We start from the raw sequence: 24,682 nt of genomic DNA, 5'->3' as shown, positions 1-24,682 counted from the left end.
AATTAGTTTGTTTGTCCTTTGACAAGATCTCCCCAGTTGAAATTCTTTTTGTTTATCTCTGTGGTTGGGAGGATTTTTCTGAAATCAAATTAACTGCCTTGCTTAATGGTGCAACAGATTGTGTTTTGAAGACTTTCCACTGAATTGTCCTTGAAAGGACATTTGATCTGAAAAGTCTAGCCTCTGACAAAATTACATTTTAACATAAGTGGTTTTTTCCTGTTATAAGATGTGCATGTAGTTCACCGCTGGACCCTGGGTCACTACCTCTGTTTGATGGGTGGATGTGTGGGTGGATAGATGGACAGACAGACAGATGGGTAGACTGGCCGTTTAATTTGCCTTGCTATATGTCTTAGATGTCAAGTTTGCTGACATTTAAGAGGAAGGAAAACCTGTAGTTGGTGTCCTTTCAAAAAGTTTTTACTAAACCCTACCTGATAACTATGTCTTTGGGCTTCATTCCTTCAACAAAAACAGTATTAAATAAGCACTTAGAATGTGCAAGGCACGTGGGATATGGACTGGAACACAATAAGAAGCGTCCCTGCCTACAAGGAGCTTACTGCCTTGTGTGGGAGAGACAAGCATTAGAAAGTAATTACACAAAGAATTAGTTAACTATAGTTGTCATCACTTTTTTTAAATTGAGATATAAATCATATACCATAAAATTTACCATTTTAAAGTACAAAATTCAGTGGTACTTATTTATTTAGGCTTAAATAACAAACATTTATTTCTTACACTTACGGGGTCTGGGAAATCTAAAATCAGAGCGCCTGAAGATTTTATTCTTGGAGAAGGTCCCTTCCTGGCTTGCAAACAGCTCTCTTTTTGCTGTTTCCTCACATGGTGGAGGGAGGGAGGGAGGGAGGCAGGGAGGGAGAGAGAGAGAGAGAGAGAGAGAGAGAGAGAGAGAGAGAGAGAGAGAGGTCTATTCTCTCAATTTATAAGGACACTGATCTCATTATGGGGGCTCTGCCCTCATAACCTAATTTAACCCTAATTATCTCCCAAAAGGCCCTGCCTGTAAATACCATCACATTGGGGATTAGGGCTTCAACATATGAATTTTAGGGGAAAACGAACATTTAGGCCATATTTTTCTTATCTTTTTTTTTAATAGTTTAATGTATTTTAATAGCAAACTTACAGGAACAGCACAGACGACAAGCAATATTAAAAACATGTACTTGCATGTAGGACAACTCAGAAAAGTATAACAAATGGATGGAATCTACTGTATGATAAAAATGCTACAAACACCAGTTAGTTGCCATCAATAAGAAATTTACTTGATTAAAAAAAACTCCAAAAGCTGGCATTGTCCAGAAAAATTTAACAGGTTTATTTATAATCATTATAAAGTTGAACTCCAGAAACTTGTTCACTGAAACTTTTGACTTGCATTAATACTTTTGTCTTGCATTTATGTTAAAACTTCACACACAAATGAAAATGGAAAACCTGCCAATACCTGATTTCTGTCCCCTGTTTTTCCACTTTAAATCATATACTTGATACCTTTTGACTCCACAAAAAATAAATAAATAAATAACATTCAGAGCTACCAATAACAGAAGAGGAATTTTTTTTAAAGAATGAAATGTTTCCCATCATAGTGGATGCTTAAGCACCTTCTCAACATATGCGGCATGCTAGCTGGATGTCTTTTGGCATAATTGCTACACTTTTGGCATGGATAGCACACAGGTTGGTACCTTCAAAAAAGCCAACCAGTTAAGCCTCACTTGCCTCTTGCAAAGCACCAATAGCTGCACTCTGGAAGCGCAGATCTGTTGTTTTTTAAGTCCTGAGAAATTTCTCGCAGCAGACGCTGGAACGGAAGTGTGCGAATCAGAAGTTCAGTGGATCTCTGATAACGTCTAATTTCACAGAGTGCCTCCATCCCAGGCCTGTAACGATTAGATTTCTTCACCCCTCCAGTAGAGGGCGCACTCTTGCAAGCGGCTTTTGTAGCCACTTGCTTCCTGGGTGCTTTACCACTGGTCGGTTTGCAGGCAGTCTGCTTTGAGGGACCTCTCAGCCCCTTTCTCCTTCAGCTGGAGCTCAGCGAGCTAGAGGTGGTGCTGGCGTTGGAGAGCAATGGCCGCACAACGACGCCAGCGAACACCCTTACGTTTTGTTTTGTTTTCTTGTTGGGGAACATATTGGGGAACAGTGAGGTTTTCCAAGACCCATCAGCTCCAAGTCAAGTCAAGTCAAGTAGTTGTTTCAATCTAGTTGTGGAGGGCACAGGTCAGCTTCAAGTCCAGTTGCCATTTTCAATTTAGTTGTCGGGGGGGGGGGGGGGGGGGGCGGGGACAGCCCACCATCCCACCATCCCACCATCCCATGTGGCACTCAAACCAGCAACCTTGTTAAGAACACACGCTCTAACCAACTGAGCCATCCGGCTGCCCACCAGCAGCTCAGTGGCAGCTCAACAAGTCGTTATCTTCAATCTAGTTGGGGAGGGCGCAGCTCACTGGCCCATGTGGGAATCAAACCAGCAACCTTGTTGTTCAGAGCTCGTGCTCTAACCAACTGAGCAACCTGGCCGCCCCCCTTATGTCCTTTTTTAAAGAGTGAAAAGAACTTTTCCAGAAGCCTCCCAGCAAATTTGACTTCACTAGCCAAATTTACATCATATCCACCATTTGTAAACTAGTCAAGGGGTATAGAAGCCCTGTGATTAGACTAGTCAAGATTCATGGCCCTCCAGCCCTGCCAGAGAAGAACAAATTTAGGATTCTGTTATCCAGGAAGGAGAGTGGACTAGGAAGGCAATTTCAGTGGTTTTTAATATATACACAGAGTGCTTTTTGTTTTTAAAATGGTATGGTTGAGGGAAAACTTCAGTCTGTTCTGCGGTTGTTTTGTTGGCACAACCACAAATCATTGGTCTGACAGACTCCAACAGTTTCCATTATGTTGGGATTGCATCATCTGTGGTCTTTAATGTCATCAGTGGGGGGGCATCAGAGAAGTTTAGTTCAGACGTGGTATCCTGGAAGCTGCTCTAAGGGGAAGTTACTTTGACTCACTCTAGAAACTCCTTCTAGCCCAGGATGACTCCAGCGAGAACTTTCTTCTCTGCCCCTAACTTGAATATACTGGTTTTAGACAACCTCCATAGCTTCTTATAATTCCACTTTTTCTAAGATTATGTTCCTAAAAGGTCCCAAACTAGAGATAGGGGGGGAAAAAAAACCTCAAGGATTGAGAACCTTCAGGATCTACACCATATATTTATTTATTCTAAAGCTAAACATTTAAATGCTGTGAAACATTCTATGACATTGCTCAGCTGACTGTTCCAGGAACATAAACTACTTGTGGGTCTTCTTACTACATGTTATTTGACTTGAAAGGTAAAACACGTTTTCAGACACCTTCCAGGTCTGTCTGACAGAGCTTATGTGGGAATTAAAGGGATCTGATTTTGGTTTCTTGTTCTGCCCAAGTTTTACTTTGCTTCCTGTTCCCCTCTGAAGATGAGGGTAATAACTCAGCAGCCTCCCTGACGGGGCGTTGTGAAGGAGCCAAGGTAGATGAGGTAAAGCTGCTTTGGACCTGAACTACCTCCTACTGATGGCCAAGATCTCAGGAACTGGTCTGTTTTGGGGACAGTCAGCCATCTATCCAGAAAGTTCCAGGAGTCCCCCCCCCCCGTTCCCAGGACAATGCTGATTTCATCAGAAGATCACTTTGTAGCATCACCAAGAGATCTGGAAAAGAGTAAATCAGCATTTGTGTGATTCAGAGAGTTTTGTGGCAACCCCCTTCAGACATTGGTATAAAAGATGAAATTCACCATTGCAGAAACTTCAAGAAATGATGACAATCCTAATAATGTCTTTCATTTCTATGCTCTAATACAAATTGCAGAGTGCTTTCATATGCCTTATCTCAAGTATTCTCATGTTTGCCTTGGGATGCAGGAAGGCTGTAAGTGGCTTGCCTGTGATGGCAAAGGTGCCTCTTTCATCCTCTTTTTTTTTTTTAAAGATTTTATTGGGGGAATTGGGGAAGGGGAACAGTGTTAGGGAATTGGGGAAGGGGAACGGCCAAGTTGTTGTCCTTCAGTCTTAGTTGTGGAGGGCGCAGCGCAGCTAGCTCAGCTCCAAGTCCAGTCGCCATCCAGCTGCCCATCGGCAGCTTGCAGCCGCTCAGCTCAGCTCAAGGTGCTGTGTTCAATCTTAGCCCACCATCCCATGTGGTAGTTGAACTGGCAACCTTGTTGTTAGGAACACGTGCTCTCATCAGCTGAGCCACCCTGCCACCTGTTGGCAGCTCAGTGGCAGCTCAGCTTGGGCGGAGCTCACTGGCCCATGTGGGAATCAGACCCTTGACCCTGTTGCTCAGAGCTCATGCTCTTAACCAACTGAGCCACTCGGCCAGCCCTCATCCTCTATTCTTTCTGCCTCTCTTAAAAGCTTGCCTGCTTCCTCCACTGTCATATTTCTGTAATATTTTTCCCTATGATTTACTAATGACTTGCCAGTTCCATTCACATTATTAGGTGAAACACCTGCTTGTATAATTGCTGGCATTAAAAAGAATGTCATGAATACATCTGACAGTTAATTTTATTCACTAGTTCCCTTCTGCTTCATAGATTCCTGTGAGTTTGGGTTAATTAAGCTGAGTTCTATTTTTGCGAACAAGCTGGTGATCCTCTGGGTTGAATCAGCGGCTGCATTAGCCCTGGGCTCCAATCGGTGACAGAGCCTTGGGAGAGTTCCTTTCCATTTAGAACACAGCATGGCCATGCAGGGCTTCTGGATAGGAACAAGACTGTCCACGACTTGCTTTTGATCATACATTTGCATCATCCTCTTCTTTTCAAGGTACATGACCGATGGTGGACTTGGCCTCTACACCCGTCGCCTGAACCGGCTCCCTGATGGGATGGCTGTGGTGCGGGAGACGCTGCAAAGAAATACCTCCCTGGGCCTTGGAGACGCTGACAGGTAAGTTTACTCCACTTGGGGTTGGCCAGGTGTGGAGGACATTCCAGAATGGCCTGAGAAATGAGCGCAGTGATATTGAGAGCGGATGTGTGCTGCTTTAACCACGTAGAGGTTGGAAGCCCTTGAAGCGGTGCCTGGGGTTAGCAGCTGGTGCAATAGGTAGGAGAGGGCTGCTGATATGTTCTTGAGTCCTGTGTATGAGTGGGGTGGTGCTTCGGAGAGCAAGAACACAGGGAATTTAGGCTTGAGTAGTTTTTGTTGTTGTTTTGACTGTTGCTACTACATCTTTGTCAGTTCAGCAGCCCCCAGGGATCTGCTTTACTTCCTCTGTTAGCCAGCTTTCTAGGTACTGCACCTTGGAACAGACAGTCCCTGGTGATGCACAGAAGATCTGTGTGCAGACGGGAGCTCTCTGGCCTTGGCTGAGCAGGCTTCACAGTAAGTCTCCTGTTGCTTGGTAATAGGAGGCAAGGCCTAAGGGTATAGGTCTACACACCACGTGCTGAGTAGTTGAGATTATAGGGTTGGACCTGTCTTCATTGCTGTTGCCATCACAGGGGAAAAGAGCTTCAGAAAACACTCCAGTAAAGAAAGAAGGATATGTGACATCCAAGCTTCTACTGACACAAACCAATTCTATGACCATGAGCAAGATCGCTTCCAGCTCTGACGTGTTATATTTCTAGATTTCAGTACCCTTTAATGATCGAGTGATGAAACATTTTTCTGGCATTCTTGACCTCTTTCCACATCTGGGTTGATAAGACATTCCATGGAATTTAGATGGGAGTGCTTTGAAATCACCGTCCTCTTTTTGGGTGCTAAACCTCATGTGTTGGAGACCCAAATATTTGTAGCACAAGTCCCGCTTCTTGCTGTTCTCTTAGCAGAGCATACTTTTTACAAGGAGCTAGGTGACTTCTGTAGTTCACTAGCTTTAGAGAAATAGGGCAGCATACTAAAGAGACAGACAATGAAGTTACCCCCAGAGATGGAATTTGCTGGAGAGAAATCTTCACATTCTCTCCGGGAAGGCTGGGAAGCGAGGCTGGTGTAGAGAGTGCTGAATTAGTTGTCAGGAACTTGGGGTCTGGCCCAGGCTCTGCCACTGACTTGAATATTCCTTCTCCAAGTCTCCCACAGAGTCCAGGGTGGTGATTTATACCAGAGATGCCCAAAGGCTTTCCACTACAGTGCCAGCTCAAGTCAGCTTTAATTTTTTTTCAAAAAGTATTGGTTTGTGAAGTCCACAGAAAGATCAACCACTTGAACACTGCTCTTTCTAAGGCTAAATAAAGCTCTGTATAACTAAAATCTTTAAATAGTGTCAGGGGAAAATCAGTTGTTGTAACACCCCCACTGGAGATGTCACAATTTGCCAAATTATTTGCTTATGTGTGTTCTCCTGTAAATATGTAGTTGGTTAGTAAATCTATTAGCATAAAGTGAAGGCCTTACGAGGTACATGTCCCATTGTAGCCAAAGAAGAATCTGCCCTAGGCAGTTTAATTTAATGCTTCATTGCAGGGTTAATGGAATTATTACAGATCACAGCTGAGATTGTTTCTGCTTTTGGAGCTGGAGGATTTGAGTGGGAGATGGAAAGATGGATGGCGTTTGTTGTGTTGTGTTTGTCCAGCCTGTGTAGTAGGACCGAGTGGGCAGCAGTGGCTTCGGGTTCTCCCCAGACTGCACTGCTCAGATGTGATCATGCAAAACTAAATGGATAACTGACCAACTTTTAAAGAAAGAATTCAGGTGGCTTTTTAAAAAAATAGGATTTAACAATGCTTATAAATTTCCTATTTAAGTTTTGACCTCTTGGCAGTGAGATTGTTTGCATTGTCCTGGAATACATTAAATTTCCTTAATTTCCAAAGTTATTATAAACAAGACATAGTAATGCTTCATCTTTGGCTAAGTTGAAATAGTGTTAGATTTGTCTCTATAAAGCTCTTTATGTAAATCTCTTCCAAAAACCATAGTCTAGGTGAGTGTTTCCCAAAGTTGGGAGGCTTACAGTAGTAGTGTAGGAAATCATTTTAGTTGGTAGGTAGGGAAATATTTCTTTTTAACAATTACATTTTAATTTTAATATTTTAAAAAAACTTATAACTGTCACATCAAACCCATGATTTTATAAATATTGCTTAGAGTAAGGTTAGTGTAGGCTATTAAATGTGAAATAGCAAGGAAGAAAATCACAGATGGCATGCAGATATGTTTTTTTTTTAAGGTAGTATGCAAATGACTGGCATTGTATGGCAGGTTAAGTAGTCCTATTCTTGTTCCAGTAATTGGAAACATGTTCTTTAAATCATTTACATGAGACAAATGAAAAAAATGCAGAAAACCCAGGTCCTTTTCAGAATCCTTCCCTTTTAACCCGAAAAAAAGAAGGTTCCAGAGCTGCAATATTTCCAGGAAGTTCTGTATAAAAAGACAACCCAGTCCTTAAGGATTCACACACAAGCAGCAGACTGGTTCTACAAAGGAAATAGGAAAAGTACTGAGAGATGAGACCTGGCTAGACCTCAACCAAGGGAAGGCAAGCGTTTGAAGGGCAGATCATCTCATGCACTTCCGAATAGGAGAATCATTAGCCTCGGCAGTGCCACCCCGGAGAGCAGCCTTAAAGGATGCTGACCTACCAGACAGAGCTCGGCTGTTTGCAACAGGATGTGGCTGGGATATGTCAGGGTTATTAAAAGTAACCAATAGCAGTGGTATCTTCAGAGCCTGGGAGATGGAGACCATGTCGGTTTGTAAGTCTCATGTGTCACCAGCTGGCTTCTGAGAAATAATAAATGACAATGGTAAATTCAAAATGCCAAGTCTGCCCTTGGTCTCCTGTCACTTTTCAGGGTTGCCACCGCTGGGCTCTCGTTTTTACCTGATAGTCATCAGTGGCTACTTCCGGCAAACTGGAGCCAGCCGGCTAACAAGAGATGATCAAAAGGGACAAATGGAGGTGGCTTATCACAAGTCATAGGCCCCAGATAACACATAAATAAAGAGAACTTGGGCCATGGAGGTTTCTGGGCATGGGCAGCCAGGGAGGAAGAAGAAATACAACAAGGAGGCTGAGACTGGGCTCACAGACAGGCAGTCTCCTGCCAGTTCCTACGTGCACTGCTGGCCCCTCAGCACCCGTCAGAAGGTCTTGAACTTCAGCGAGTTGAGTTAAAGCTCAGCTCTGGGAAAGTTTCCACTGCCGAGTCCCTTTCCTTGTCCCTCCAAAGCTGTGCTCATAGACTTTTCTGTCATCACGGAAATGCTTTAGCTTGCAGTGGGCTCGGGCAGTTAGATGTTCTGCCTAAATAGCATCCCCAGGTCATGGAAGTGTCATTAAGAGCCCAAGGAGGACAGAAATCAGGCTATTTGTGCTGGTTAGATCAAGAGGACTTTGGGATTGCTTAGTAACTTTATTCAAACCATTAGAACACACATTGAACTCCAATGGCTTTTATTAATTTCGGTAGTGATAAAAATCGCAAAAAAAACAAAAGAAAACAAAAAAACCCAAACTAATGTCATGTGGTAAAATATCAGCCTGAGACTTGAGCAAAATGAAAATTTCCCTAACATCATGCCAAGCAACCAAGCAGAAAGGAGAAGCTGTTTTTTTGTTTTCCTTCTTGTTACAAGGTTTTCCCTGCCCTCCAAACTCTGAATGTCTTAGGTATTGAGATGGCCCTTTCAGTAGGAGTCGAAGTCACGGCAAAGACTCTACTGTGTGCATTCGGGGCCCTGGCCTTGGTGCTCAGAGCTGTCCCAGTTTCAGCTTGAATTGGGAGTCCCACGGTGTGGGGATGTAACTATGCAACCTGGTATTTGACCAGCATGCCAAGCTGAACCCTCTCTCCTCTCCCGGGAGTGTCACAAGATCTCCAAGGGCCCAGGGCAATGCTTGGCTTTGTGATTTGTGTGGAACAAGGCGGCCTCCTGACCCCAAGCAGTGCCCACTCATAGATACAGGGCTTACCCTAGAGAGATGGGTTTAATCCAGGCCAGAGGTCCCTGGCCAGCATGTGGAATTGGTGGGAGCCCTCACCAGGCGGAAGGTCCCCAACCCTGTTATTTCGTAGGCAGAGCCCCTGTGAGATATGCAGATGAGCAGGAAAACAGATGGGGAATGATGTCTCCCCTCACTAACCCTGCCCTCCAGGCCTGTGGGTAGGCAGAAGAATGCGCCCCCAGAGGTGCCCACGGCCTCATCTCCAGAACATGTGGCTATGTTACACTCCCTGGCCAGGGGGAGTTACGGACCACTGTGAGGAGTCCACAAGGTGGAGGTGGTGAAAGTGTTTTACAAAGTACTGAACAAAGATAAAATACTCTATTCTCCAGGCCTGCAAATCACCCAGGGCTATCTGGGCCCTATCCCCTGCAACTCTCTTTTCTTTATTTTTAATTAATTAACAACATAGTTAGCCCTCTTTTTTCCATAACAGCTTAGAGTGTCTGTGTATAATAAAAGAACAATTGTGAATTAAAGCAAAGCATTAGGACCAGAGGAAAATAGAAGTTAGACTATGGCATGTTGAAAAGGGAGGAAATTGAGAATACAGATATACTAGCCATAAGGTGCTACGTGGTTGCCTGTTTGAGTGATAATTCACCATTGAGCTTGCTACCTAAGTGATAATGAGCTTCCCCTCACCTCATTTCTCCCTACTCTTTCATTGTCTGGGTCAGTCCGTTGATCTCCCTTTCTCCTTTCTCCTTGCCTTCTCCTGATTGCCTTATAACTAGCTGCCTCTTACACCCACTAGCGCCCCGGAACATTTTCTTCGTCCTGCATTCAAGGGTTCCACTCGTTTTCCAGCACGGTGCCTGGCATCAGGAATCTGCATTCTGTTTTCTTTCCACCCCTTTCCCTTTCCTTCTCCTGCTTGTGTGTAGCAAGGGGATACAAAGTAGGCGAGAGTAAAAGTCACTTTTCATTGTAAAGCTCATAAAAGGAGCCTTAGAGGCAAATCTCTATTTCCGTGGTAACAGGGTAATAATTACTGCGTTGGCCTTTCCCAAGGGCCTCTTTTTCTGCTGGAGCCATTGGCTTTCTTTTTAAGCCAGAGCTGCTTCCTGTGGAATGGGTGGGCAGAGACCACCTGTGCTGAACAGAGGGGTGGTGCTGACAGGAAGCAAGCCATCTGCACCTTAAGCCACAAAGGAATTCTCCCAGGGGGGCTGTGAAGAAAAAAGAATAGTCTGTGGAGTAGCATTTCTTGGGCGTGCAATGTTTTCACGTGTTTTTTTTTTTCTTTAAAGGCGGTATAATAATAGCCCCATGAGAATCTTCTACTCCCTCATGTTTCCCAGCTCATAACTTTGTCCCAGGTTACACTCTGGTAGGACAACAGCTGAATATGTGTTCATGTCGGGCTGGGAGTGGGGGTGGGGGCAGTGGAGATCACGCCCCCAAACTACATTTTCAAAAGAGGTGCCTTCTCAGCAGCTGTTTCGTAGTGATTTATAGGCTTGATGGTGTTCAAAGTACAGATGAGAAGACGTTTAGCAATATGAAGGCAAGAATGAGCGGTGAAAGAGAAGAGCCAAAAGGGGGCACCTTTTTCTATGCTTATCCCTCAGCACCCCAAACCATAGGCCTACAACCCCAAGTCAGAACCTGACTACACCTGTGCCCTCCAACAGAAAATAATACCACGTGTTTTAATCTAGGTCCCTGGGCAAGTCTTTACATGAGTCAGGATAGGATAGGTTGTGCTGCGTAACAAACAGCGCCCCAAAACCCACCCTACCTGGCCATTGCAGGTCAGTGGGAGGCTGTGTTGTACATCATTCTCCCTCTAGGGTACCAGAGGGGCCACTGTTTAAAGCATTGGCAATCCCCATGGCAAAGAGAGAGTGTGGTGAGCCACATACTGTCTCTTAAAGCTTCTGCCGGAAATGGTGCGTGTAACTTCCACTCACTTGTCATTGGCCAAAGGAAGTCACATGGCTACCCTTAAATTAAAAGGTGAAGAGAAGTACAATTCTACCATATGCCTGTGAGAGCGGAAAATATATGAATTGCACTAGTGACTGTCATTGTTTTATTACACACAAGCCGACAACCTTAGCTTAATGCCACCCGCCCATTATTTAGCCAACTGTGTATCATACAATTTATCACATATTTACTATATACCTTGCCCTGTGCCACCCAGTCCAAATGATGGCCTCTGGTAGTGCCTCTGGGTGGGGGTGAGTGAGGAGATAGAAGAGGAACATGATGACTGATTTGGTTTAGGAATTTTAATCAATACTATGGGTTAGCTGTATTTCAACAAAGTATTTGGACTGTGTTTTGATATGTGACAGCTTATAGAAAAAAAGGCTGATATTTACTGAGCACCTACTATGCACAGGCCTTGGGCCTCCAAAGATGAGTAGGCTATAGTCCCTCCTCTCGAGGAACTTGCAGTCAAATAAAGTAGAGAGAAGCCTAAATAAGCCATGAAAAGTCGAGGTGCCAAATGCCATACAGACTTTCACCGAGTGCTGTGGGGGCCGGAAGGAACAGGGGCATCCCTGGGGGCTAACTGCTGCCCTACATTGGGAACTTATCATAATAAAACGCAGGAGGTTTCCTTTTCTATCAGGCGATGACTTGAAAGATCCTTTAGAAACATTACCCATGCGTCCAAATAGGCCTGCTTATCTCATCATCCGTTTGGGATTTTCTTTTTGTTTCCTTTAATATCCTTTGTCACTTTCGAAGAGCAGCCTAGCCCCGATTTCTGTTACTCAAACATAAGAGCTGATTGAAATAAGCCCAGTGTCTAGGGCAGCACTTACACTGGCCTGTGTAGAGGTGTCCCTGGTTACAGTGTAACCTTTAGATGGATCGCGCTGGTCAGCTGTGCCAGCCCCGAGTTCCTATTCAAGGTTACCCTGCCTGTAAGCGTATTTCTTCAAGGCTGCCTCTCCCAAGCCTGTTCAAACAGAAGCTTACAATGCAAGGCTGGGTGAAAGAGACCTTCAGAATCAGCAGTTGCAGCCCTCTGACTTCTCCAATGAGGAAACTGAGGCCCAGAGAGATTGTGAGTGGCCCAATGACCGCTCGCTGTCCTCCAGGCTTCAGGGAGCAAGGCCATCACAGTGTGAGTTTGGAAAGCATGAGCTCTGCAGAAACTGTGATGAAAGCACACATTATCTCTTTGGTGACGATTAGGAATGCAGCCCATGCAATGAGGGAAGGAGTGCATGGGAGCCAAGAGGCCTTGCCCTAGATCTGGCTGTAGCACCATTGAACATCTTGGGCAAGACATCCCACCCCCACCCCCATTTATTCATCTGTGCTATCAGACTAGCTGCCTCTAAGGTCCCCAAGCTCCTGTGAATCAGTGTCCTTGTTTGTCACTTGAGGGCAGAGTTAACAGAATGGCTCATGAGTGTAATTCATCCATGCAGGGCAGGGACCCCATGAACTTTTCATCTCTGACAGTCACAGTGTCAGGTGTCGTCGTCCTGTGATGGTTCTGTTAGGAATGTGGCTCTCGCCCAAGGCCTGTGGTGGGTGCAGACCCAGCAGGCGGAGGGGCCTCCTCTTCTGCACATAGCTGACCTCTGTCAGAGGAGAGATAGCTGTGAGGCGTCCGCCCTCACTGGACCTCAGAGCGAAGCCTGCTCTAAACCGAGATGCACTTAGAGGAGAGTGAGAGGGGAGGGTCGCTGGTATCGCTGGTGGCAGGTTCTGAAGCATGTCCAGGGTTGAAGGACCAGAATGAAATCTTCCAAAAGTGGCACCCAGGGCACACAGAGCTGTGGGTGAGAGTGGGTGGGGGTGGGCTGCGGACCTTTCTGGCACTTTGGGAGAAATCTGCTATCATACATTGCAGTGGATTTAGCTCTAACTTGGAGCTTCACCAAAATTATAGTAGGAGTTGAAGCTCATGGAATTGTAGTCTTAGTTTCATCGAGATAAAATTCCAAGTGACTGATAAGCGGTGAATTGTATTTACTTGGGTGGGTGTTTGTCAGGGTTTAATGACACTTGGATGTGCCGTTGTTCTCTAAATCAGCGCCGCCTGTCCAGAGGGGGTGGTCAGCCTTGGAAACAGGCAGTGTTGGGGGGCTTGGAGAGACTCCCCTACACTGTGATGTTTCAGGCAGTTGTCAGGCTTTGCATCGAACACCACAGCGGAGGGCAAAACAGCACTTGCAGTGGGTTTTGCAGGGAGACCATGAGTTTTACCTACAAGGGAACAGACTCTGAGAGGTGACATTTTCTTCTCCAAAGTCACAGCGCTCTAAAGGGGCAAAAAGTTAGGGTTTGAATTCGTTTCTCTGAACACTAAAGCCTTGGTCCTCGATCCCTGTGCTTGCCTTCTCATTGTTCAGAGGCTCAGCTGCCGTCTTCGCAGAAGCCGAAACTTATGTGGAGCAGCAAGTGTCATTCGTCAGCCTCTCCTTAGTACCTTGCACCAACAGAGGTGCTTGCAAAGGTGGCAGCACCTGGACTTCTGACCTTTAAGATAATCCCTCTTCCCACGTCTCGTTTTCCCCATCGGAAGCTCAGTGAAAAGAAAGCCCAGAATACTGCTCAGGCTCCAGGCAGGAGCTGCTATTGCTGAAGGAACTCTGTCCCTTACTTAGGAAGATATTAGCGATGCTCAAAGCTGCAGGTGTCATATGTTTTCTAAGAACAATTAACCACTTCAGTGCCAAAGCCCCCAGCAGAGTCCTCAGAGTTGCCTTTGTCGCATCGCTCACACCTGGTGACCTGTAGGGTCCACCTCCAGCAGCCTTCTCTCCCAGGAGTGGCCTCTGCTGCAAACCCCTGTGGCTTTTTTGTGTCTCAGTCCCACAGGAGAGGAGGCCGGCTTTGTCTGCCCCAGCCGCAGCCCCACTGTTTTTCCTCGTCCACTGCCCACTGCGCACTTTGATTTATCTCCCTCATTAATCCGTGGTGCTCAGCACTGTAAAATTGCCTGAAATGAGATCTGAAGGGAGACTCTGACATTTTGAGGGATGTGGCAAGATTGTGCGGAGGAGATTAAATGAATGAGGGAAATGAGATGGTTGCATGGCTCAAGGATTTCTATCGCTGCCTCTCCCTTTAGTTTACCCTGGGATTTGGGGACAGGGACTCACAGCCCTACAGTTTCTTTGGTGGCACAATGAGGCTTCAGGAACATTCTCCCTGGCTGCTGCTTTGGGCTACCTGGATGTGGATTGTGGGGAACCCCTTGGAGATGTGCAGCAGAACCACAGGGCGTTTTGGTTGGGGTAGGAGTCGTGTCTCCTTTTACATGGTACACAGTGAACTCTAGAATGCGAGTGCAGGGGGCACTTGGGGTGCCTTCCAGTCAGCCAGAAGCTGGCCTCGCTGGCTGGGTGCTATGTGGGGAGATGAGGGTGGGTCTCCAGGCAGCCTCTGCCTTGTGCTATAGAGCTCCTGTGGTGACAGGGAATCCATGCTTTTGTTGTCAGTGTGGGGGCAACTCATGAGAGCTCTGGGTACAGCAGAGATGGGGTCCCTTGGGAGGCCGCCTGTACCACTCCCCAGGACTCTTAGTAGTTTGCAATCTGGGGTCTGAGTCTCATTGTCAGCAACAATGATTCTCATTTATTGAGCACCTACTATGTTCCAAGTATTCTCCTAGATGCTTTACATATTTGCCTTAACCTCCCAGAGGACCCAGCAAGACAGGAAGGAGTTATCCCAGTTGCACAGATGAGGAGTCCCGGTCAGTGAGTCTGATGATTTGCTAGGGGCACACGGACAGTGAGTGGCAGAGCTCCAATTTCAACCCAGGTCTATCTGACTGCAAAGCCAGTGTTCTTTCCAGGACATCATGGTGTCTGTCTCTTAAAAGGGAGGGTGTCCCAATGATGGTTAGTCTATGGGTCTAGCTCTCTCTTGGAATAATCAGGAATAACTCCTGGCTTCCCTTCCCTGAGGAATCCCCACTCATGCCTCAAAACTAGCTCTAGTCCTGCCTTCCTCACTTCTCCCCTAGCCTCAGACAGGGTCCCATGGGGACCTCTCATCCATCCAGGGTCTCCTTAAAACCTGTGCTTTGCTCTCTGGTGGCACTTAATATGCTTTTGCAATTGTCTGCTCTTAGGTGTGGTCTCCCCAGCTAAACTAAGAGAGAGGAACCAGAACAATATCTTACTCTTCTCAGCATTCCTAGGCTTGTAGGGGCCTGGCATATGCAGTGGTAGATGTTTGCAATTCATGCATGCATTCATTCATTCATTCATTCAATATTATCCTAAGAATGATTAATAAGACTTACTGAATATTTAGGTGCCTGGCTCAGAGGGGTGCTCTTTGCATATATTGTGATTGAATGAATGACTGTCCGGCTCTGTGATGCAGGCACTAACCAACCAGAACAGGGCACTGACCAATCAGAATGGGGCATCAGTGACTGCAAACAACTCTTACAGGTGACACAGGTCAACCCTGGTGCTATGGTTTATAGAGAATCATCTATAAACTCAGTCCTCATCCAGTCCTCAAAATAAGTTTAACTGTGGCCTCAACCTGCTTTCAAAACACGGGTTTGTTGGTGTCCAGGAGTTTCTCCTGTGGGAGACTGAATGGTTTGACCCAGCCCATAATGCTTTTGGAAAAATTATTTCAAACCTATGGCCCCTGGCAGGTTCAGACCCCAGCTTTGCCACTTCCCAGCGATGGGACAGACATCAGTTAACGTACCCATCCTGAGTCCCGTGTCCTCATCTGTAAATAATAATAGTGATGATGATGATGATAATAATAATAATAATAATAATAGTAATAGTAAGTCCCCTTCATAGAGCTGCTGTGAAGAGGAAATGAGAACAGTGCAGGGTCCATGTTACCATAGCACCTGGGCCCCGTGAACACCCTCCATGGGTGGCAGCAAGTATTATTTAGTAAGGGATTAGAATGCTGACTGCCTGTGAGGGAACAGAGCTGCAGAGAGGTTCAAGTGCCCTGACTGGGGAGCCGGGATGTCAAGTGTGGGTCCTTCCAGCCCGAGGCCCCGTGTGGTGGCCACCTGCCTGCATTGCATCCGTGCCTCCACATACCCTTCTCTCTGTGATTCTGCTTCGGTGGTGGGGGCGGGGGTCTCATGCAGCTCTTGTATCTCTGCTTCTCTGGTCCTTGGGGAACTCTGGTGGGAGAAAAAACACAAGATACCATTTAAAGCCTGAGACCCCAGTGGGCAACTGGTAAAAGCTGAAGTAGTCAACACACTCCACGTCCTGGCAGGAGGTCCCACTCTTTTGCATCAGCCCATTAACCATCATATAACAACCTCAGAGGTGCAAACCTGTTAAAATCCCCAGCAAAGGTCTTGAAAAGGAGCTTGAAAGGGTTTATGACCCTGTGGATTTGAACATGTCCCTGAGCCAAGCTGTAATTCCAGCTCTGTTTTTGGAAGTAAAGATCAGAGCCATAATTTGAGGGGGGGCCTCAGAACATGCACTGATTATATTTCAAGACTCTGGCTGTAGGATGAAGCCAGGGGTGGGAGCTGGGGTGTTGGGGAACTGACAGGGCAGGGGGTATGGAGGAGCAGGGAGAGGGGAGTAAAGCAGTGTGTCTAACTGAGGCAATTAAATGTCCTTGCTTCTCACTTTAAACAAAAGCCCCTGAGGAGGTAGTCACCGGAGGGCTGTGCTCTTAATGATCTGGAGAACAGGGTAGAAAGCCAAGCCGGCAAGCTGATGGGGACCTGGACTTGAATGTCCCTGTGGGAAGTCTGCAGGGGAGGCCTCTGTCCAAAGCAGCACTTGTCATGCTAATGACCCAGCCAAGCTGGTGCCACAGAGGTCAGCTCCAGATTTCAAATTTGGGCTCCACTGGAGCTGGAGAGCTGGGACTCTTACTGTCCTTTATCCATCTACTTCACAGCATGTTCTTGCGTACTGCCTGGCATAGTCCCCCTGCTCTCACTGCCACTGTTACTCCACACCGTCCCCGGCATGGCCACAGTGATTCTTCCAAATGTGCATTATGCACATGAGAATCCTCTGCCCCCGTGTCAGGGTACAGGATAAAAGGTTTACCTCTGAAGTAGGGCACCCAGCTGGTCCCCTGCGGCCACACCAGCCTTGCCTTCCACTTCATAAACTGCAGCAGCACCCAACGCTTCTCAGCCTCCAGCACGCGAGGTGTTCTCAGTCGGCTTGCCTTTACCCATGGAATGCCCGCTTCTGACCCTGCTTTGCCAAGCTAACACATACACCTCTTTCAGCATTCAGCGCCAGTGTCACCTTGCTAGGCATCTCAAACTTAGTTTCTGTCCCTGGAGCTCCCAAAGGACCTTGTCCAATCCTTCATTTTACGCATAGCTTCTAACAAAATCTTGACTCTTTTTTTATTTTCTCTATGCTCAATTTGAAGGCGGGGATTATCTTATTGATCAGTGGATTTCCAGGACCTAATAATACAGTGTTTGGCACATAGTAGGTGTTTAGGCAACACTTATTGAACTAAACGTCTGTTTCAGCAGGATGAGTTACGTCTCTCCAGCTGAGGCCTTGGATTTTTCACTGAGAACATATTTGATTTTTCCCACTCTCAGTACTTCTAGTTCAACCCTTAGCACAGAGTAGGTCTTCAGTACAGATAAGAGGCAAGCCTGACTGAGATGACCTGGGTGTGGCTGTCTCACCCATCCTGCATAGCACTACAGGATACTGTGCTAGTGCTCAGGGACACAGGGACCTGGAGGGGAGTCTTATTCAAAGATACCAAAGCCCACGGGCCGGCCGAGTGGCACGATGGTTAAGAACTCGCTTGGGATGCCAGAGGGCCCCGGTTCAGATCCCACATATGAGGGCCAGTGACACTGCCCTCTACAGCTAAGATGCTGAACAACAGCTCAACCTGGAGCTGGGCTGCCGGGAGTCGCCGGCGACGGCGTGTGCTGCAGCCCCTGTGGCAGTGGGTTGCCATAGGCTGCCTTGTGTAGCCAGCAGCCAGCGTGAGCGGCCAGCAGCCAGCGTGAGCGGCCAGCAGCCGCAGTGAGCGGCCGTCCAGGGGCCGGCGACTGATGTGCCTCGCCAGAGAAGAGCGCGATGATGGTGCCAACTTGGGCCAGTGGGGCGACGTCCTCCACAACTAGATTGAGGAACAGAGCGACAGCAACTTGTCTGTTCCCCTTCCCCCAATTCCCCAGCACTGTTCCTATCCCCCTAATTCCCCAATAAAAATCTTTAAAAAAAAAAATAGATACCAAAGCCCTCTCTGTTATCTCAAAGACCAGGTCATGAGCAACTGAGGGTAAGGGCAGTACCGACAGGGGAGTGTCAGCCATCTCCGGCTCAGAGGTCAGAACCAGAGCACCATAGCACAGGGTAGGCCGAGAAGGATTCCTGGAGGAGGGGACTTTGCCATGGACCTTGGAAAACAAGTGAGTTTTAAGTGGTCAGGAGGAGAAAGAACAGTCCAGGTTTGGCAGGGAGCAAAATGGGATGGAAGGAAAGAGGAAAGCCTGGGGCTTTCATTCCCTGGGAAAGGAAGTCCCATCTCTGAAGGCCAGCAGTATGTTTTCCAGGATGGTGGGTGCTTCACTCTAAACTTCACACCTCACCTTCAGTAGCCCTTTCCCACTGTGCCCTTCAGAAGTCACCTCCCCCAGCTCTAGGCTGCATCAGGGGTCCTCCCTGTGTCCTTGGAGAGAGAAGCCTTCGGAAAACAGACCCTGATAGACTGAGGCAAATAGCTGACTTATTTGTAGATACCCTGGGGCTCACAGTATTAGAACTGGCCACCTCCTAATGATTAACACTACACAAACACCCAGTGACCAGGGCGCTCCCCCATAAATGGGCTGTAAACCAGAGCAGGCAGCAGCTGAACCACCAAATGGAAGGACGCGAGCTGGGGAAATGCTTTCTGCCCTAAGCAACAAGCCGTCCAGCCAGGCGCCCAGAGAATAGACCCAGACATTGACTACGACGGGGTGGGATGGGGCTCTGAGGTCACTCAGAGTGGAAAATAACAAGCACCTCCTTCCCCTCCCCTGTGCCACATGCTCTAAATGTGCTGCGCATTAGTGTGCGTCTCAACCTGGTGAGTTCAGTATTGCAGATGAGGAACTAGAGCTATTTAATAATTGATGGGCCTGGAGTCAAACGGGATTGTATCGATGTTCCATTTCATATGGATACCCATCTATGAGGGGAAAACTATCACCACCACCCTCAAGTTGGATGGTGCAACTGACTCAGAGAGGCTGGGTCATTTGTCTGGAGTCACACAGCAAGCAGAACTAGAACCCAGGTCCTCTGAACCTCTGTCTCCAGCCCCCTCCATTATCTCAAAAGGCTGCACTCTTCTTCCCTCAGCCACTCCCAGGGGTCAAGTGACTCACAGTGTCAGGTGTGGGACATTGCCTCTCCTACTCTATCTGACCCCACTTCCCTCCATCTCTAAGTTAGCTCTACCTGAGTCCAACAGGTAAAAGCATCACCCTTGCCTCTCCAAGAAGGAGGCAGCCAGGCCCCACTGGAAGGTGGGGAAAGGGAGGGGTTCACAGCCACCTGCCTGCACACGTTCTTCCTAGTAGCGATAAGAAAGGGCCAGACCAGGGCCATGGGCGTGAAGCAGACCCTCACTAGCCTCTGAGAGCCAGGGATGAGAACCAAGCCTCACTCATCACCAGCCTTGACCTTGAATTATATAGTGGCCCTTAGAGAGCATGGAGGGCTCATGTGAACTCAGGAAAATTTGATACGAAGACATCTACAATAGAATTGTCTCTAGTCATAGTGAGCCACCAGCCTTATTTGCTGGCAAACCTCTGGAACCCCTGAAAATTGGTTCTCAAACACCAGAGCTCTTTGAATTCCAGAGACAGAGAACCTCTGGGCCACCCAGAAGCTCGCCTGGAATTCCCAGCAGCAGTTGTTACTACACTCGCCTTTCATTCCCCCCATAGCACTTGGAAAGCCTTAGTTTGCTCCTTCTGTGTGTTGAAGGGGAAGCCTGCCAAGTTAACATGTTCTTAAGAGGAACCTTGGGTTTCAGAATCCATGTTTCCAGTGTAATTCAAACTTTTCTTTGTGCTTCAGTTTCCCCTGTGAAATGGGCATGTAAAGAAAGCCCTGGTCTTTCCTCTCCCGTGACGCTTGCTGCACCCCTAGGAGCCTGGCCGCGTTGCAGATACGGGGCTCTGGCCAGAGCTGCTGGGCTCTCTCTGCTGCCACTGAGGAAATGATCACTGGTGCTAATGGAACATAAAGCGATGGGTTTGAACACTGGGCGGTTGTGATGTTCTGATCAGCTTACAGTTAATTCTTTCAGAACCTCCTTCCAGGAGGCTCAGCCTTGCCTTTCTCATAAATTCCCTCTCCGTGCCACTGCCTTAGTGTAACTTAAGGTGGTGCTGAAAAAAGATAGCATCTAAATCCACTGGGTTGCTTTTCAAATTACAAGCATTAGCCCCGTCCTGGCCTAGGCTGGCTATGGCTTTTTCAGAGGCCACCAGATGGGTTTTAGGGAGCCTGGGTTTCTCATATGCCTTCTTTTTTTACTCATGCTTCTTTTAACACAAGCTCTTGAACCCGAGGCAATTCAATGCAGTGGTTAACAGCAGAAGCTCTGGACTAGCCTCTTACCTTGATACTGTGGTTGGGATAGCCAGATCACAGCTCAGCCCCTTGCTAACCAAATGGCTTAGAGCCAAGTTAATGCAGACAATGATGGAGTTGGTGTGAGGCCTACTTGTGATAATCCCAATAAATGATAGCTGTCATTCCAAAAGAAAGATTCCTCTCCAAGGCAGGGCAGGAATGGAGGTGCCTGTATTCGTTCTCACCGAACTAAGCTCTCTGACAATCCAGACCCTCTCTGTCTGTCTTAACTCTTTAATAGCCACGGCCTGGGAAGTAACTGTCACATACTAGAAGCTCAATAAATGTTTGTGAATTATCTCAATCCCATGTGGTTCACTGATTTTTAATCATTCTTGAAAAACAAAACAAGGGGGAAAGATTGCCCTCTGGAATGAGAGGTTTTCAACAAGGAGAGGACCACAGGGACAGGAAGCTGACGTTTCTGAGCATTTCCTGTATGCCTGGCCGTGGGCCTGGCCGTGGGCCCAGTGCTCCGCTGATTTTTACCTCATTTCATCCTGCCAAACTCCTTCCTGCGGAGTCGATGGGACATTTATTTCTCGTGTCAGGAAAACGAAAATGAGGCTCAGAGACGTGAACTTGCCTGCAGTCAGATACCTGGAGAAGCTGGGATAACAGCATTCGCAGGAGCAGCAGGAACCGCAGCTAACATTTATGGAGTGCTTACTCTGAGCCGAGCAATTGACCAAAATGCACTCCTTTAATCCCATGACAGCCCAATGAGGTGGCCTCACTTGACAGGTGAGGGGACTAAGGTACAAAGAGGTCAAATAATTTCCAGACGGTTGGAAGTAGAGCTGAGACTTGAAATGCTGGTCTCCAAAGATCACTTGGGAAAACGTCTTGCCTCCCAGAAAGCATTAGTAAGGACTCTGTGTAGAAGGGAGCTTTGGGACACAGAAGAATTAGGTTATTAAGTAAAATGGTGGCACAGCCTGTCCTGGAAATCTTTAAAATGAGACTGGCTGTCCGTATGCCCAGGATGTGAGAAAGGATCTTTTAGGAAAGGAGGCATAGGACAAGGAAGAGAGCACCTGCGGGCCTCTCGGGACCTCGCCTCGTCTCGCCACACTGAATGGGCTGGCAGTGTTGTTTTTCCTGAAGTCACTGATTGCCCTTCTCTAGAGTGAAATGACAGGTGAGAAAAGGCTTTCAACGTCTAAATTTAGCCAGCAGCGTATATTCATGGTCACCAGGAGGAGACAGGTTTGACAGGTTGGCTAGAGGACAAAAGCCAGCCCTTAAGGAAATCAGTGCTCCCATGAAAGGTAAGACAGATTCGGTGTTTATCTGCATGGAGTCTGGTGTGTGAGCCCTCTGATCCCCGGCTGCAATAGGAGCATGATGAGGTGGCTGGTAGGACTGCCACCTCGCTGGGCTGCTGCTGTGAATATCTTCAGTGATCAGCCAACATTAGTGTAACTGGCAAGCACGCCCAGCTCCACAGCCCGTAGCCTTCGTTTTACAGCGCGGTTTAGAATTTGCCAAAATATTTTATGCCCACAAAATGGGAGAAGAACGTCATTATACCTCTTTTACCCACCCTGTGCTAGTCTTGTGAGGTTGGGCTTCTCTGTGGAGACAAGGGAACAGAACCCCAAAGTTTCAGAACTCTCAGCCTGTGTATTTTAACGTTAAATCAATCGGTCTGCTTTTCCGTTCTTAGGCCTCCTCACTTAAATTTGTATGGAAATTTTCTCTCACAGTGCATTTTAATTTTCACTAAAATGTGTGTGGGGGTTCTTTCTGTCTTCATCTGTAACTGTGTCTTTTACTTGCTCATCTTTATTGTCCTCTCCGCAGCTACTTCTTGAGGTCCCAAACTTTCCAGAGCTCTCTCTGGCCCTGACAGCCAATAGAGATTGCAGGAACACAAGAAAGAACATGCTAGCAATCAGCACCTTCAACCTGACCCTGAGGACTCAGTTCAGGCCAGGATAGAGGCTCAGATGAAAATCATTCACACCACGGCGGTGTCCGCACAACAGACCCTGGAAAAGAAATTACCCAGTGTGGGAGATGACTAAATTTAGACTTATGTGTTTCTTTTTCTGCCGCTGGGGTCTTTGATCCACTTGGCAGTTGAAAACTGAATTCCCTCAGATCTTTTTTCCCCCCTGGTTATTTTTCTAGATAAACTGTTTGCAGAGAGTGGTGTGTGTGCCTGCACATGCCTCATTGCCCTGGCATCTGATAAATGTTTTGAAACAGGGTAATGCTGGGAGCACTTTTCATTACCTTAAAGTGCTTTGCGTAAATAGAATTAATTCTTTTCCTCGACTGCTGTGATGTTACTGCTTTTTTTCTTTTTCTTGGATAAGATCACTCTAACTAGCTTCCCTTCTTATCACTTTCATCCTGTTCAGCCATCTTTTCCTCTCCTTCCTGTGGTGTTGGCTGGCAAATAAGACTTCAGGTCCCCGCTTGGCTGCACAGGTGTCTGTGAGACCTTCCCGACTTTCAGGTGGGAGTTTGACATCATTGGTCTGTAATGGAGAGATGGAGGTAAAGCAAAAGCATGCTTTAGGGGTTGGAGATCTGAGATCTCACCTTGGATCTGTCAGCAAACTCTGTGACCTCCTGCCAGGTACGTCTCCGCCACCTAAGCTCACCCATAAAATGAAGGAATTGGGCCTGTGGCTCCTAAGTTTCTTTTCAGATCCAAACTTCTAGTACCTCAGTTTGCCAGATAGCCAATCCTGTATAAGATTTGGGATTTGATTAGTGAAAATGAACTGCATGGATATAGGTGCTTATTGAACTCCGTGGTGTCCAAACAGAGTCTCGAGAACCTGCCACAGATGAGCTGTGAGCTCGTGGTGTGACTTGGAGCTTTCCATGGGGTAGACATAATTTTTGAAATGCTGAGTTTGTCAAAGAAATTGGATAAAATGCAAACAATAGAGGGAGGTTTCTGAACTGGGGACCAGAGCTGGGGGTAATTTTCCTGTGGTAGATCTGCATCCATGCTTCCCATAGCTTTTCCAGAAGCAGTGAGTGCATCTGAGCTCCATGACCAGCCCCTTCAGGACCAAGTTCAAACTCTGTTACTGGGCTTAGTATGAAATCTGGCCTTGTTATTTCCTACTTATTTTTCTCTCTCTGCAACCACGCTGAACTACTTGCCATTTCCTGAAAACTATCTTGAAAGGCTAACTTTATAGACTTTGCAGAGGCTGGTCCCTCTACCTATGATGTTCCCTTCATCTCTACCCCATAGAATCTGCAGTTTGATTCCTATCTTTCAGACCTCACATTAAGCGTCACCTTCTCCAGGAGGTCTTCCCTAACCACCACAACCCCAAGACCAGATTAGCCAACCCTCCTATTTGCTTTCATAGTATTCTGAACTGTTCCTTATCAGAGCACCAAACACATGGTATTATAAATGTCTGCTACTCACCTGTCACTTTATCTTGAGGGCCAGGACCTGCTTAATCACCATGTATCTTCATTACCCAGGTCAATGAGAAAACTGCTCAGACAGGTGGATGAGCTCCAGTTCATACAGCTCCACTTGTTTGTGGAGCCAGAATTCGCTCTCCAGTCTGCCTATCGCCAAACCCCACCCGGTTTCCACTCTGTGAGACTACTTGACCCCATCTTCCCCTAACTGTGAAGAAGGCCTCTCTCTTGAGACACCTTCTATGATCTCATGAGAAACAGTGGGAAAAAATGGATTTGTGTCTCAAGCATTTGATTTAGAGCCTCATTTACAAGACTGCCCTGTGTATAAGACTGGACGAGAACACGTATGTTGATTGACTTAAACAGCAGAGGGCCTGCACGCTAACGGAGGATCTGTGACATTGAGTTTCCTGTGCTCCCCAGAAATTGCTCCCACCTTCCTGTCCCAGTTGCACTGTGGGATAAGTATATCAGGCACATTGTTGTTGTTTTTGTTGTTTTAATTTGTGAATGTTGAAATCCAAACATGCCTTCTATCTCTGAGATTTCCAGCAGCTTTAAATGTCCTTGGGTTTTGTAGAAAGGGACCCATGTCTATAATATGTGTAACAGCTGCAGCTCTTATCAGAATGCAGACATGCCTCTCATTACTGCTAATTGCAGTTCTACCACTGGTGATCTGGGCTCAAACTTCCTAGTTCAGT

The 24,682-nt window shown here is 46.9% G+C and overlaps 1 protein-coding gene and 1 pseudogene across 11 annotated transcripts in view; one reads left to right on the top strand and one right to left on the bottom strand.

The window, feature by feature from the left end:
- NAV2 (neuron navigator 2) overlaps nucleotides 1-24,682 on the top strand; it is a 738,710-nt gene that overhangs the window by 614,920 nt on the left and 99,108 nt on the right. For all 11 annotated transcript variants that reach the window (XR_002125006.1, XM_019651383.1, XM_019651379.1 and 8 more), the window contains one exon: nucleotides 4,857-4,979. Coding sequence is in view for 10 of the 11 variants with exons in the window: in XM_019651383.1 (XP_019506928.1) it covers nucleotides 4,857-4,979 (123 nt within the window). In the remaining variant the exon portion in view is untranslated. The remainder of the gene's footprint in view (nucleotides 1-4,856; nucleotides 4,980-24,682) is intronic.
- LOC109387448 (histone H3.3-like) lies at nucleotides 1,645-3,644 on the bottom strand (annotated as a pseudogene).

This window comes from Hipposideros armiger, unplaced genomic scaffold (genome assembly GCF_001890085.2).
Source record: "Hipposideros armiger isolate ML-2016 unplaced genomic scaffold, ASM189008v1 scaffold_159, whole genome shotgun sequence".
Classification (NCBI taxonomy): Eukaryota; Metazoa; Chordata; class Mammalia; order Chiroptera; family Hipposideridae; genus Hipposideros; species Hipposideros armiger.
Note: the sequence above shows the minus strand (reverse complement) of the source record. Positions and strands in the feature narration are given on the sequence as shown.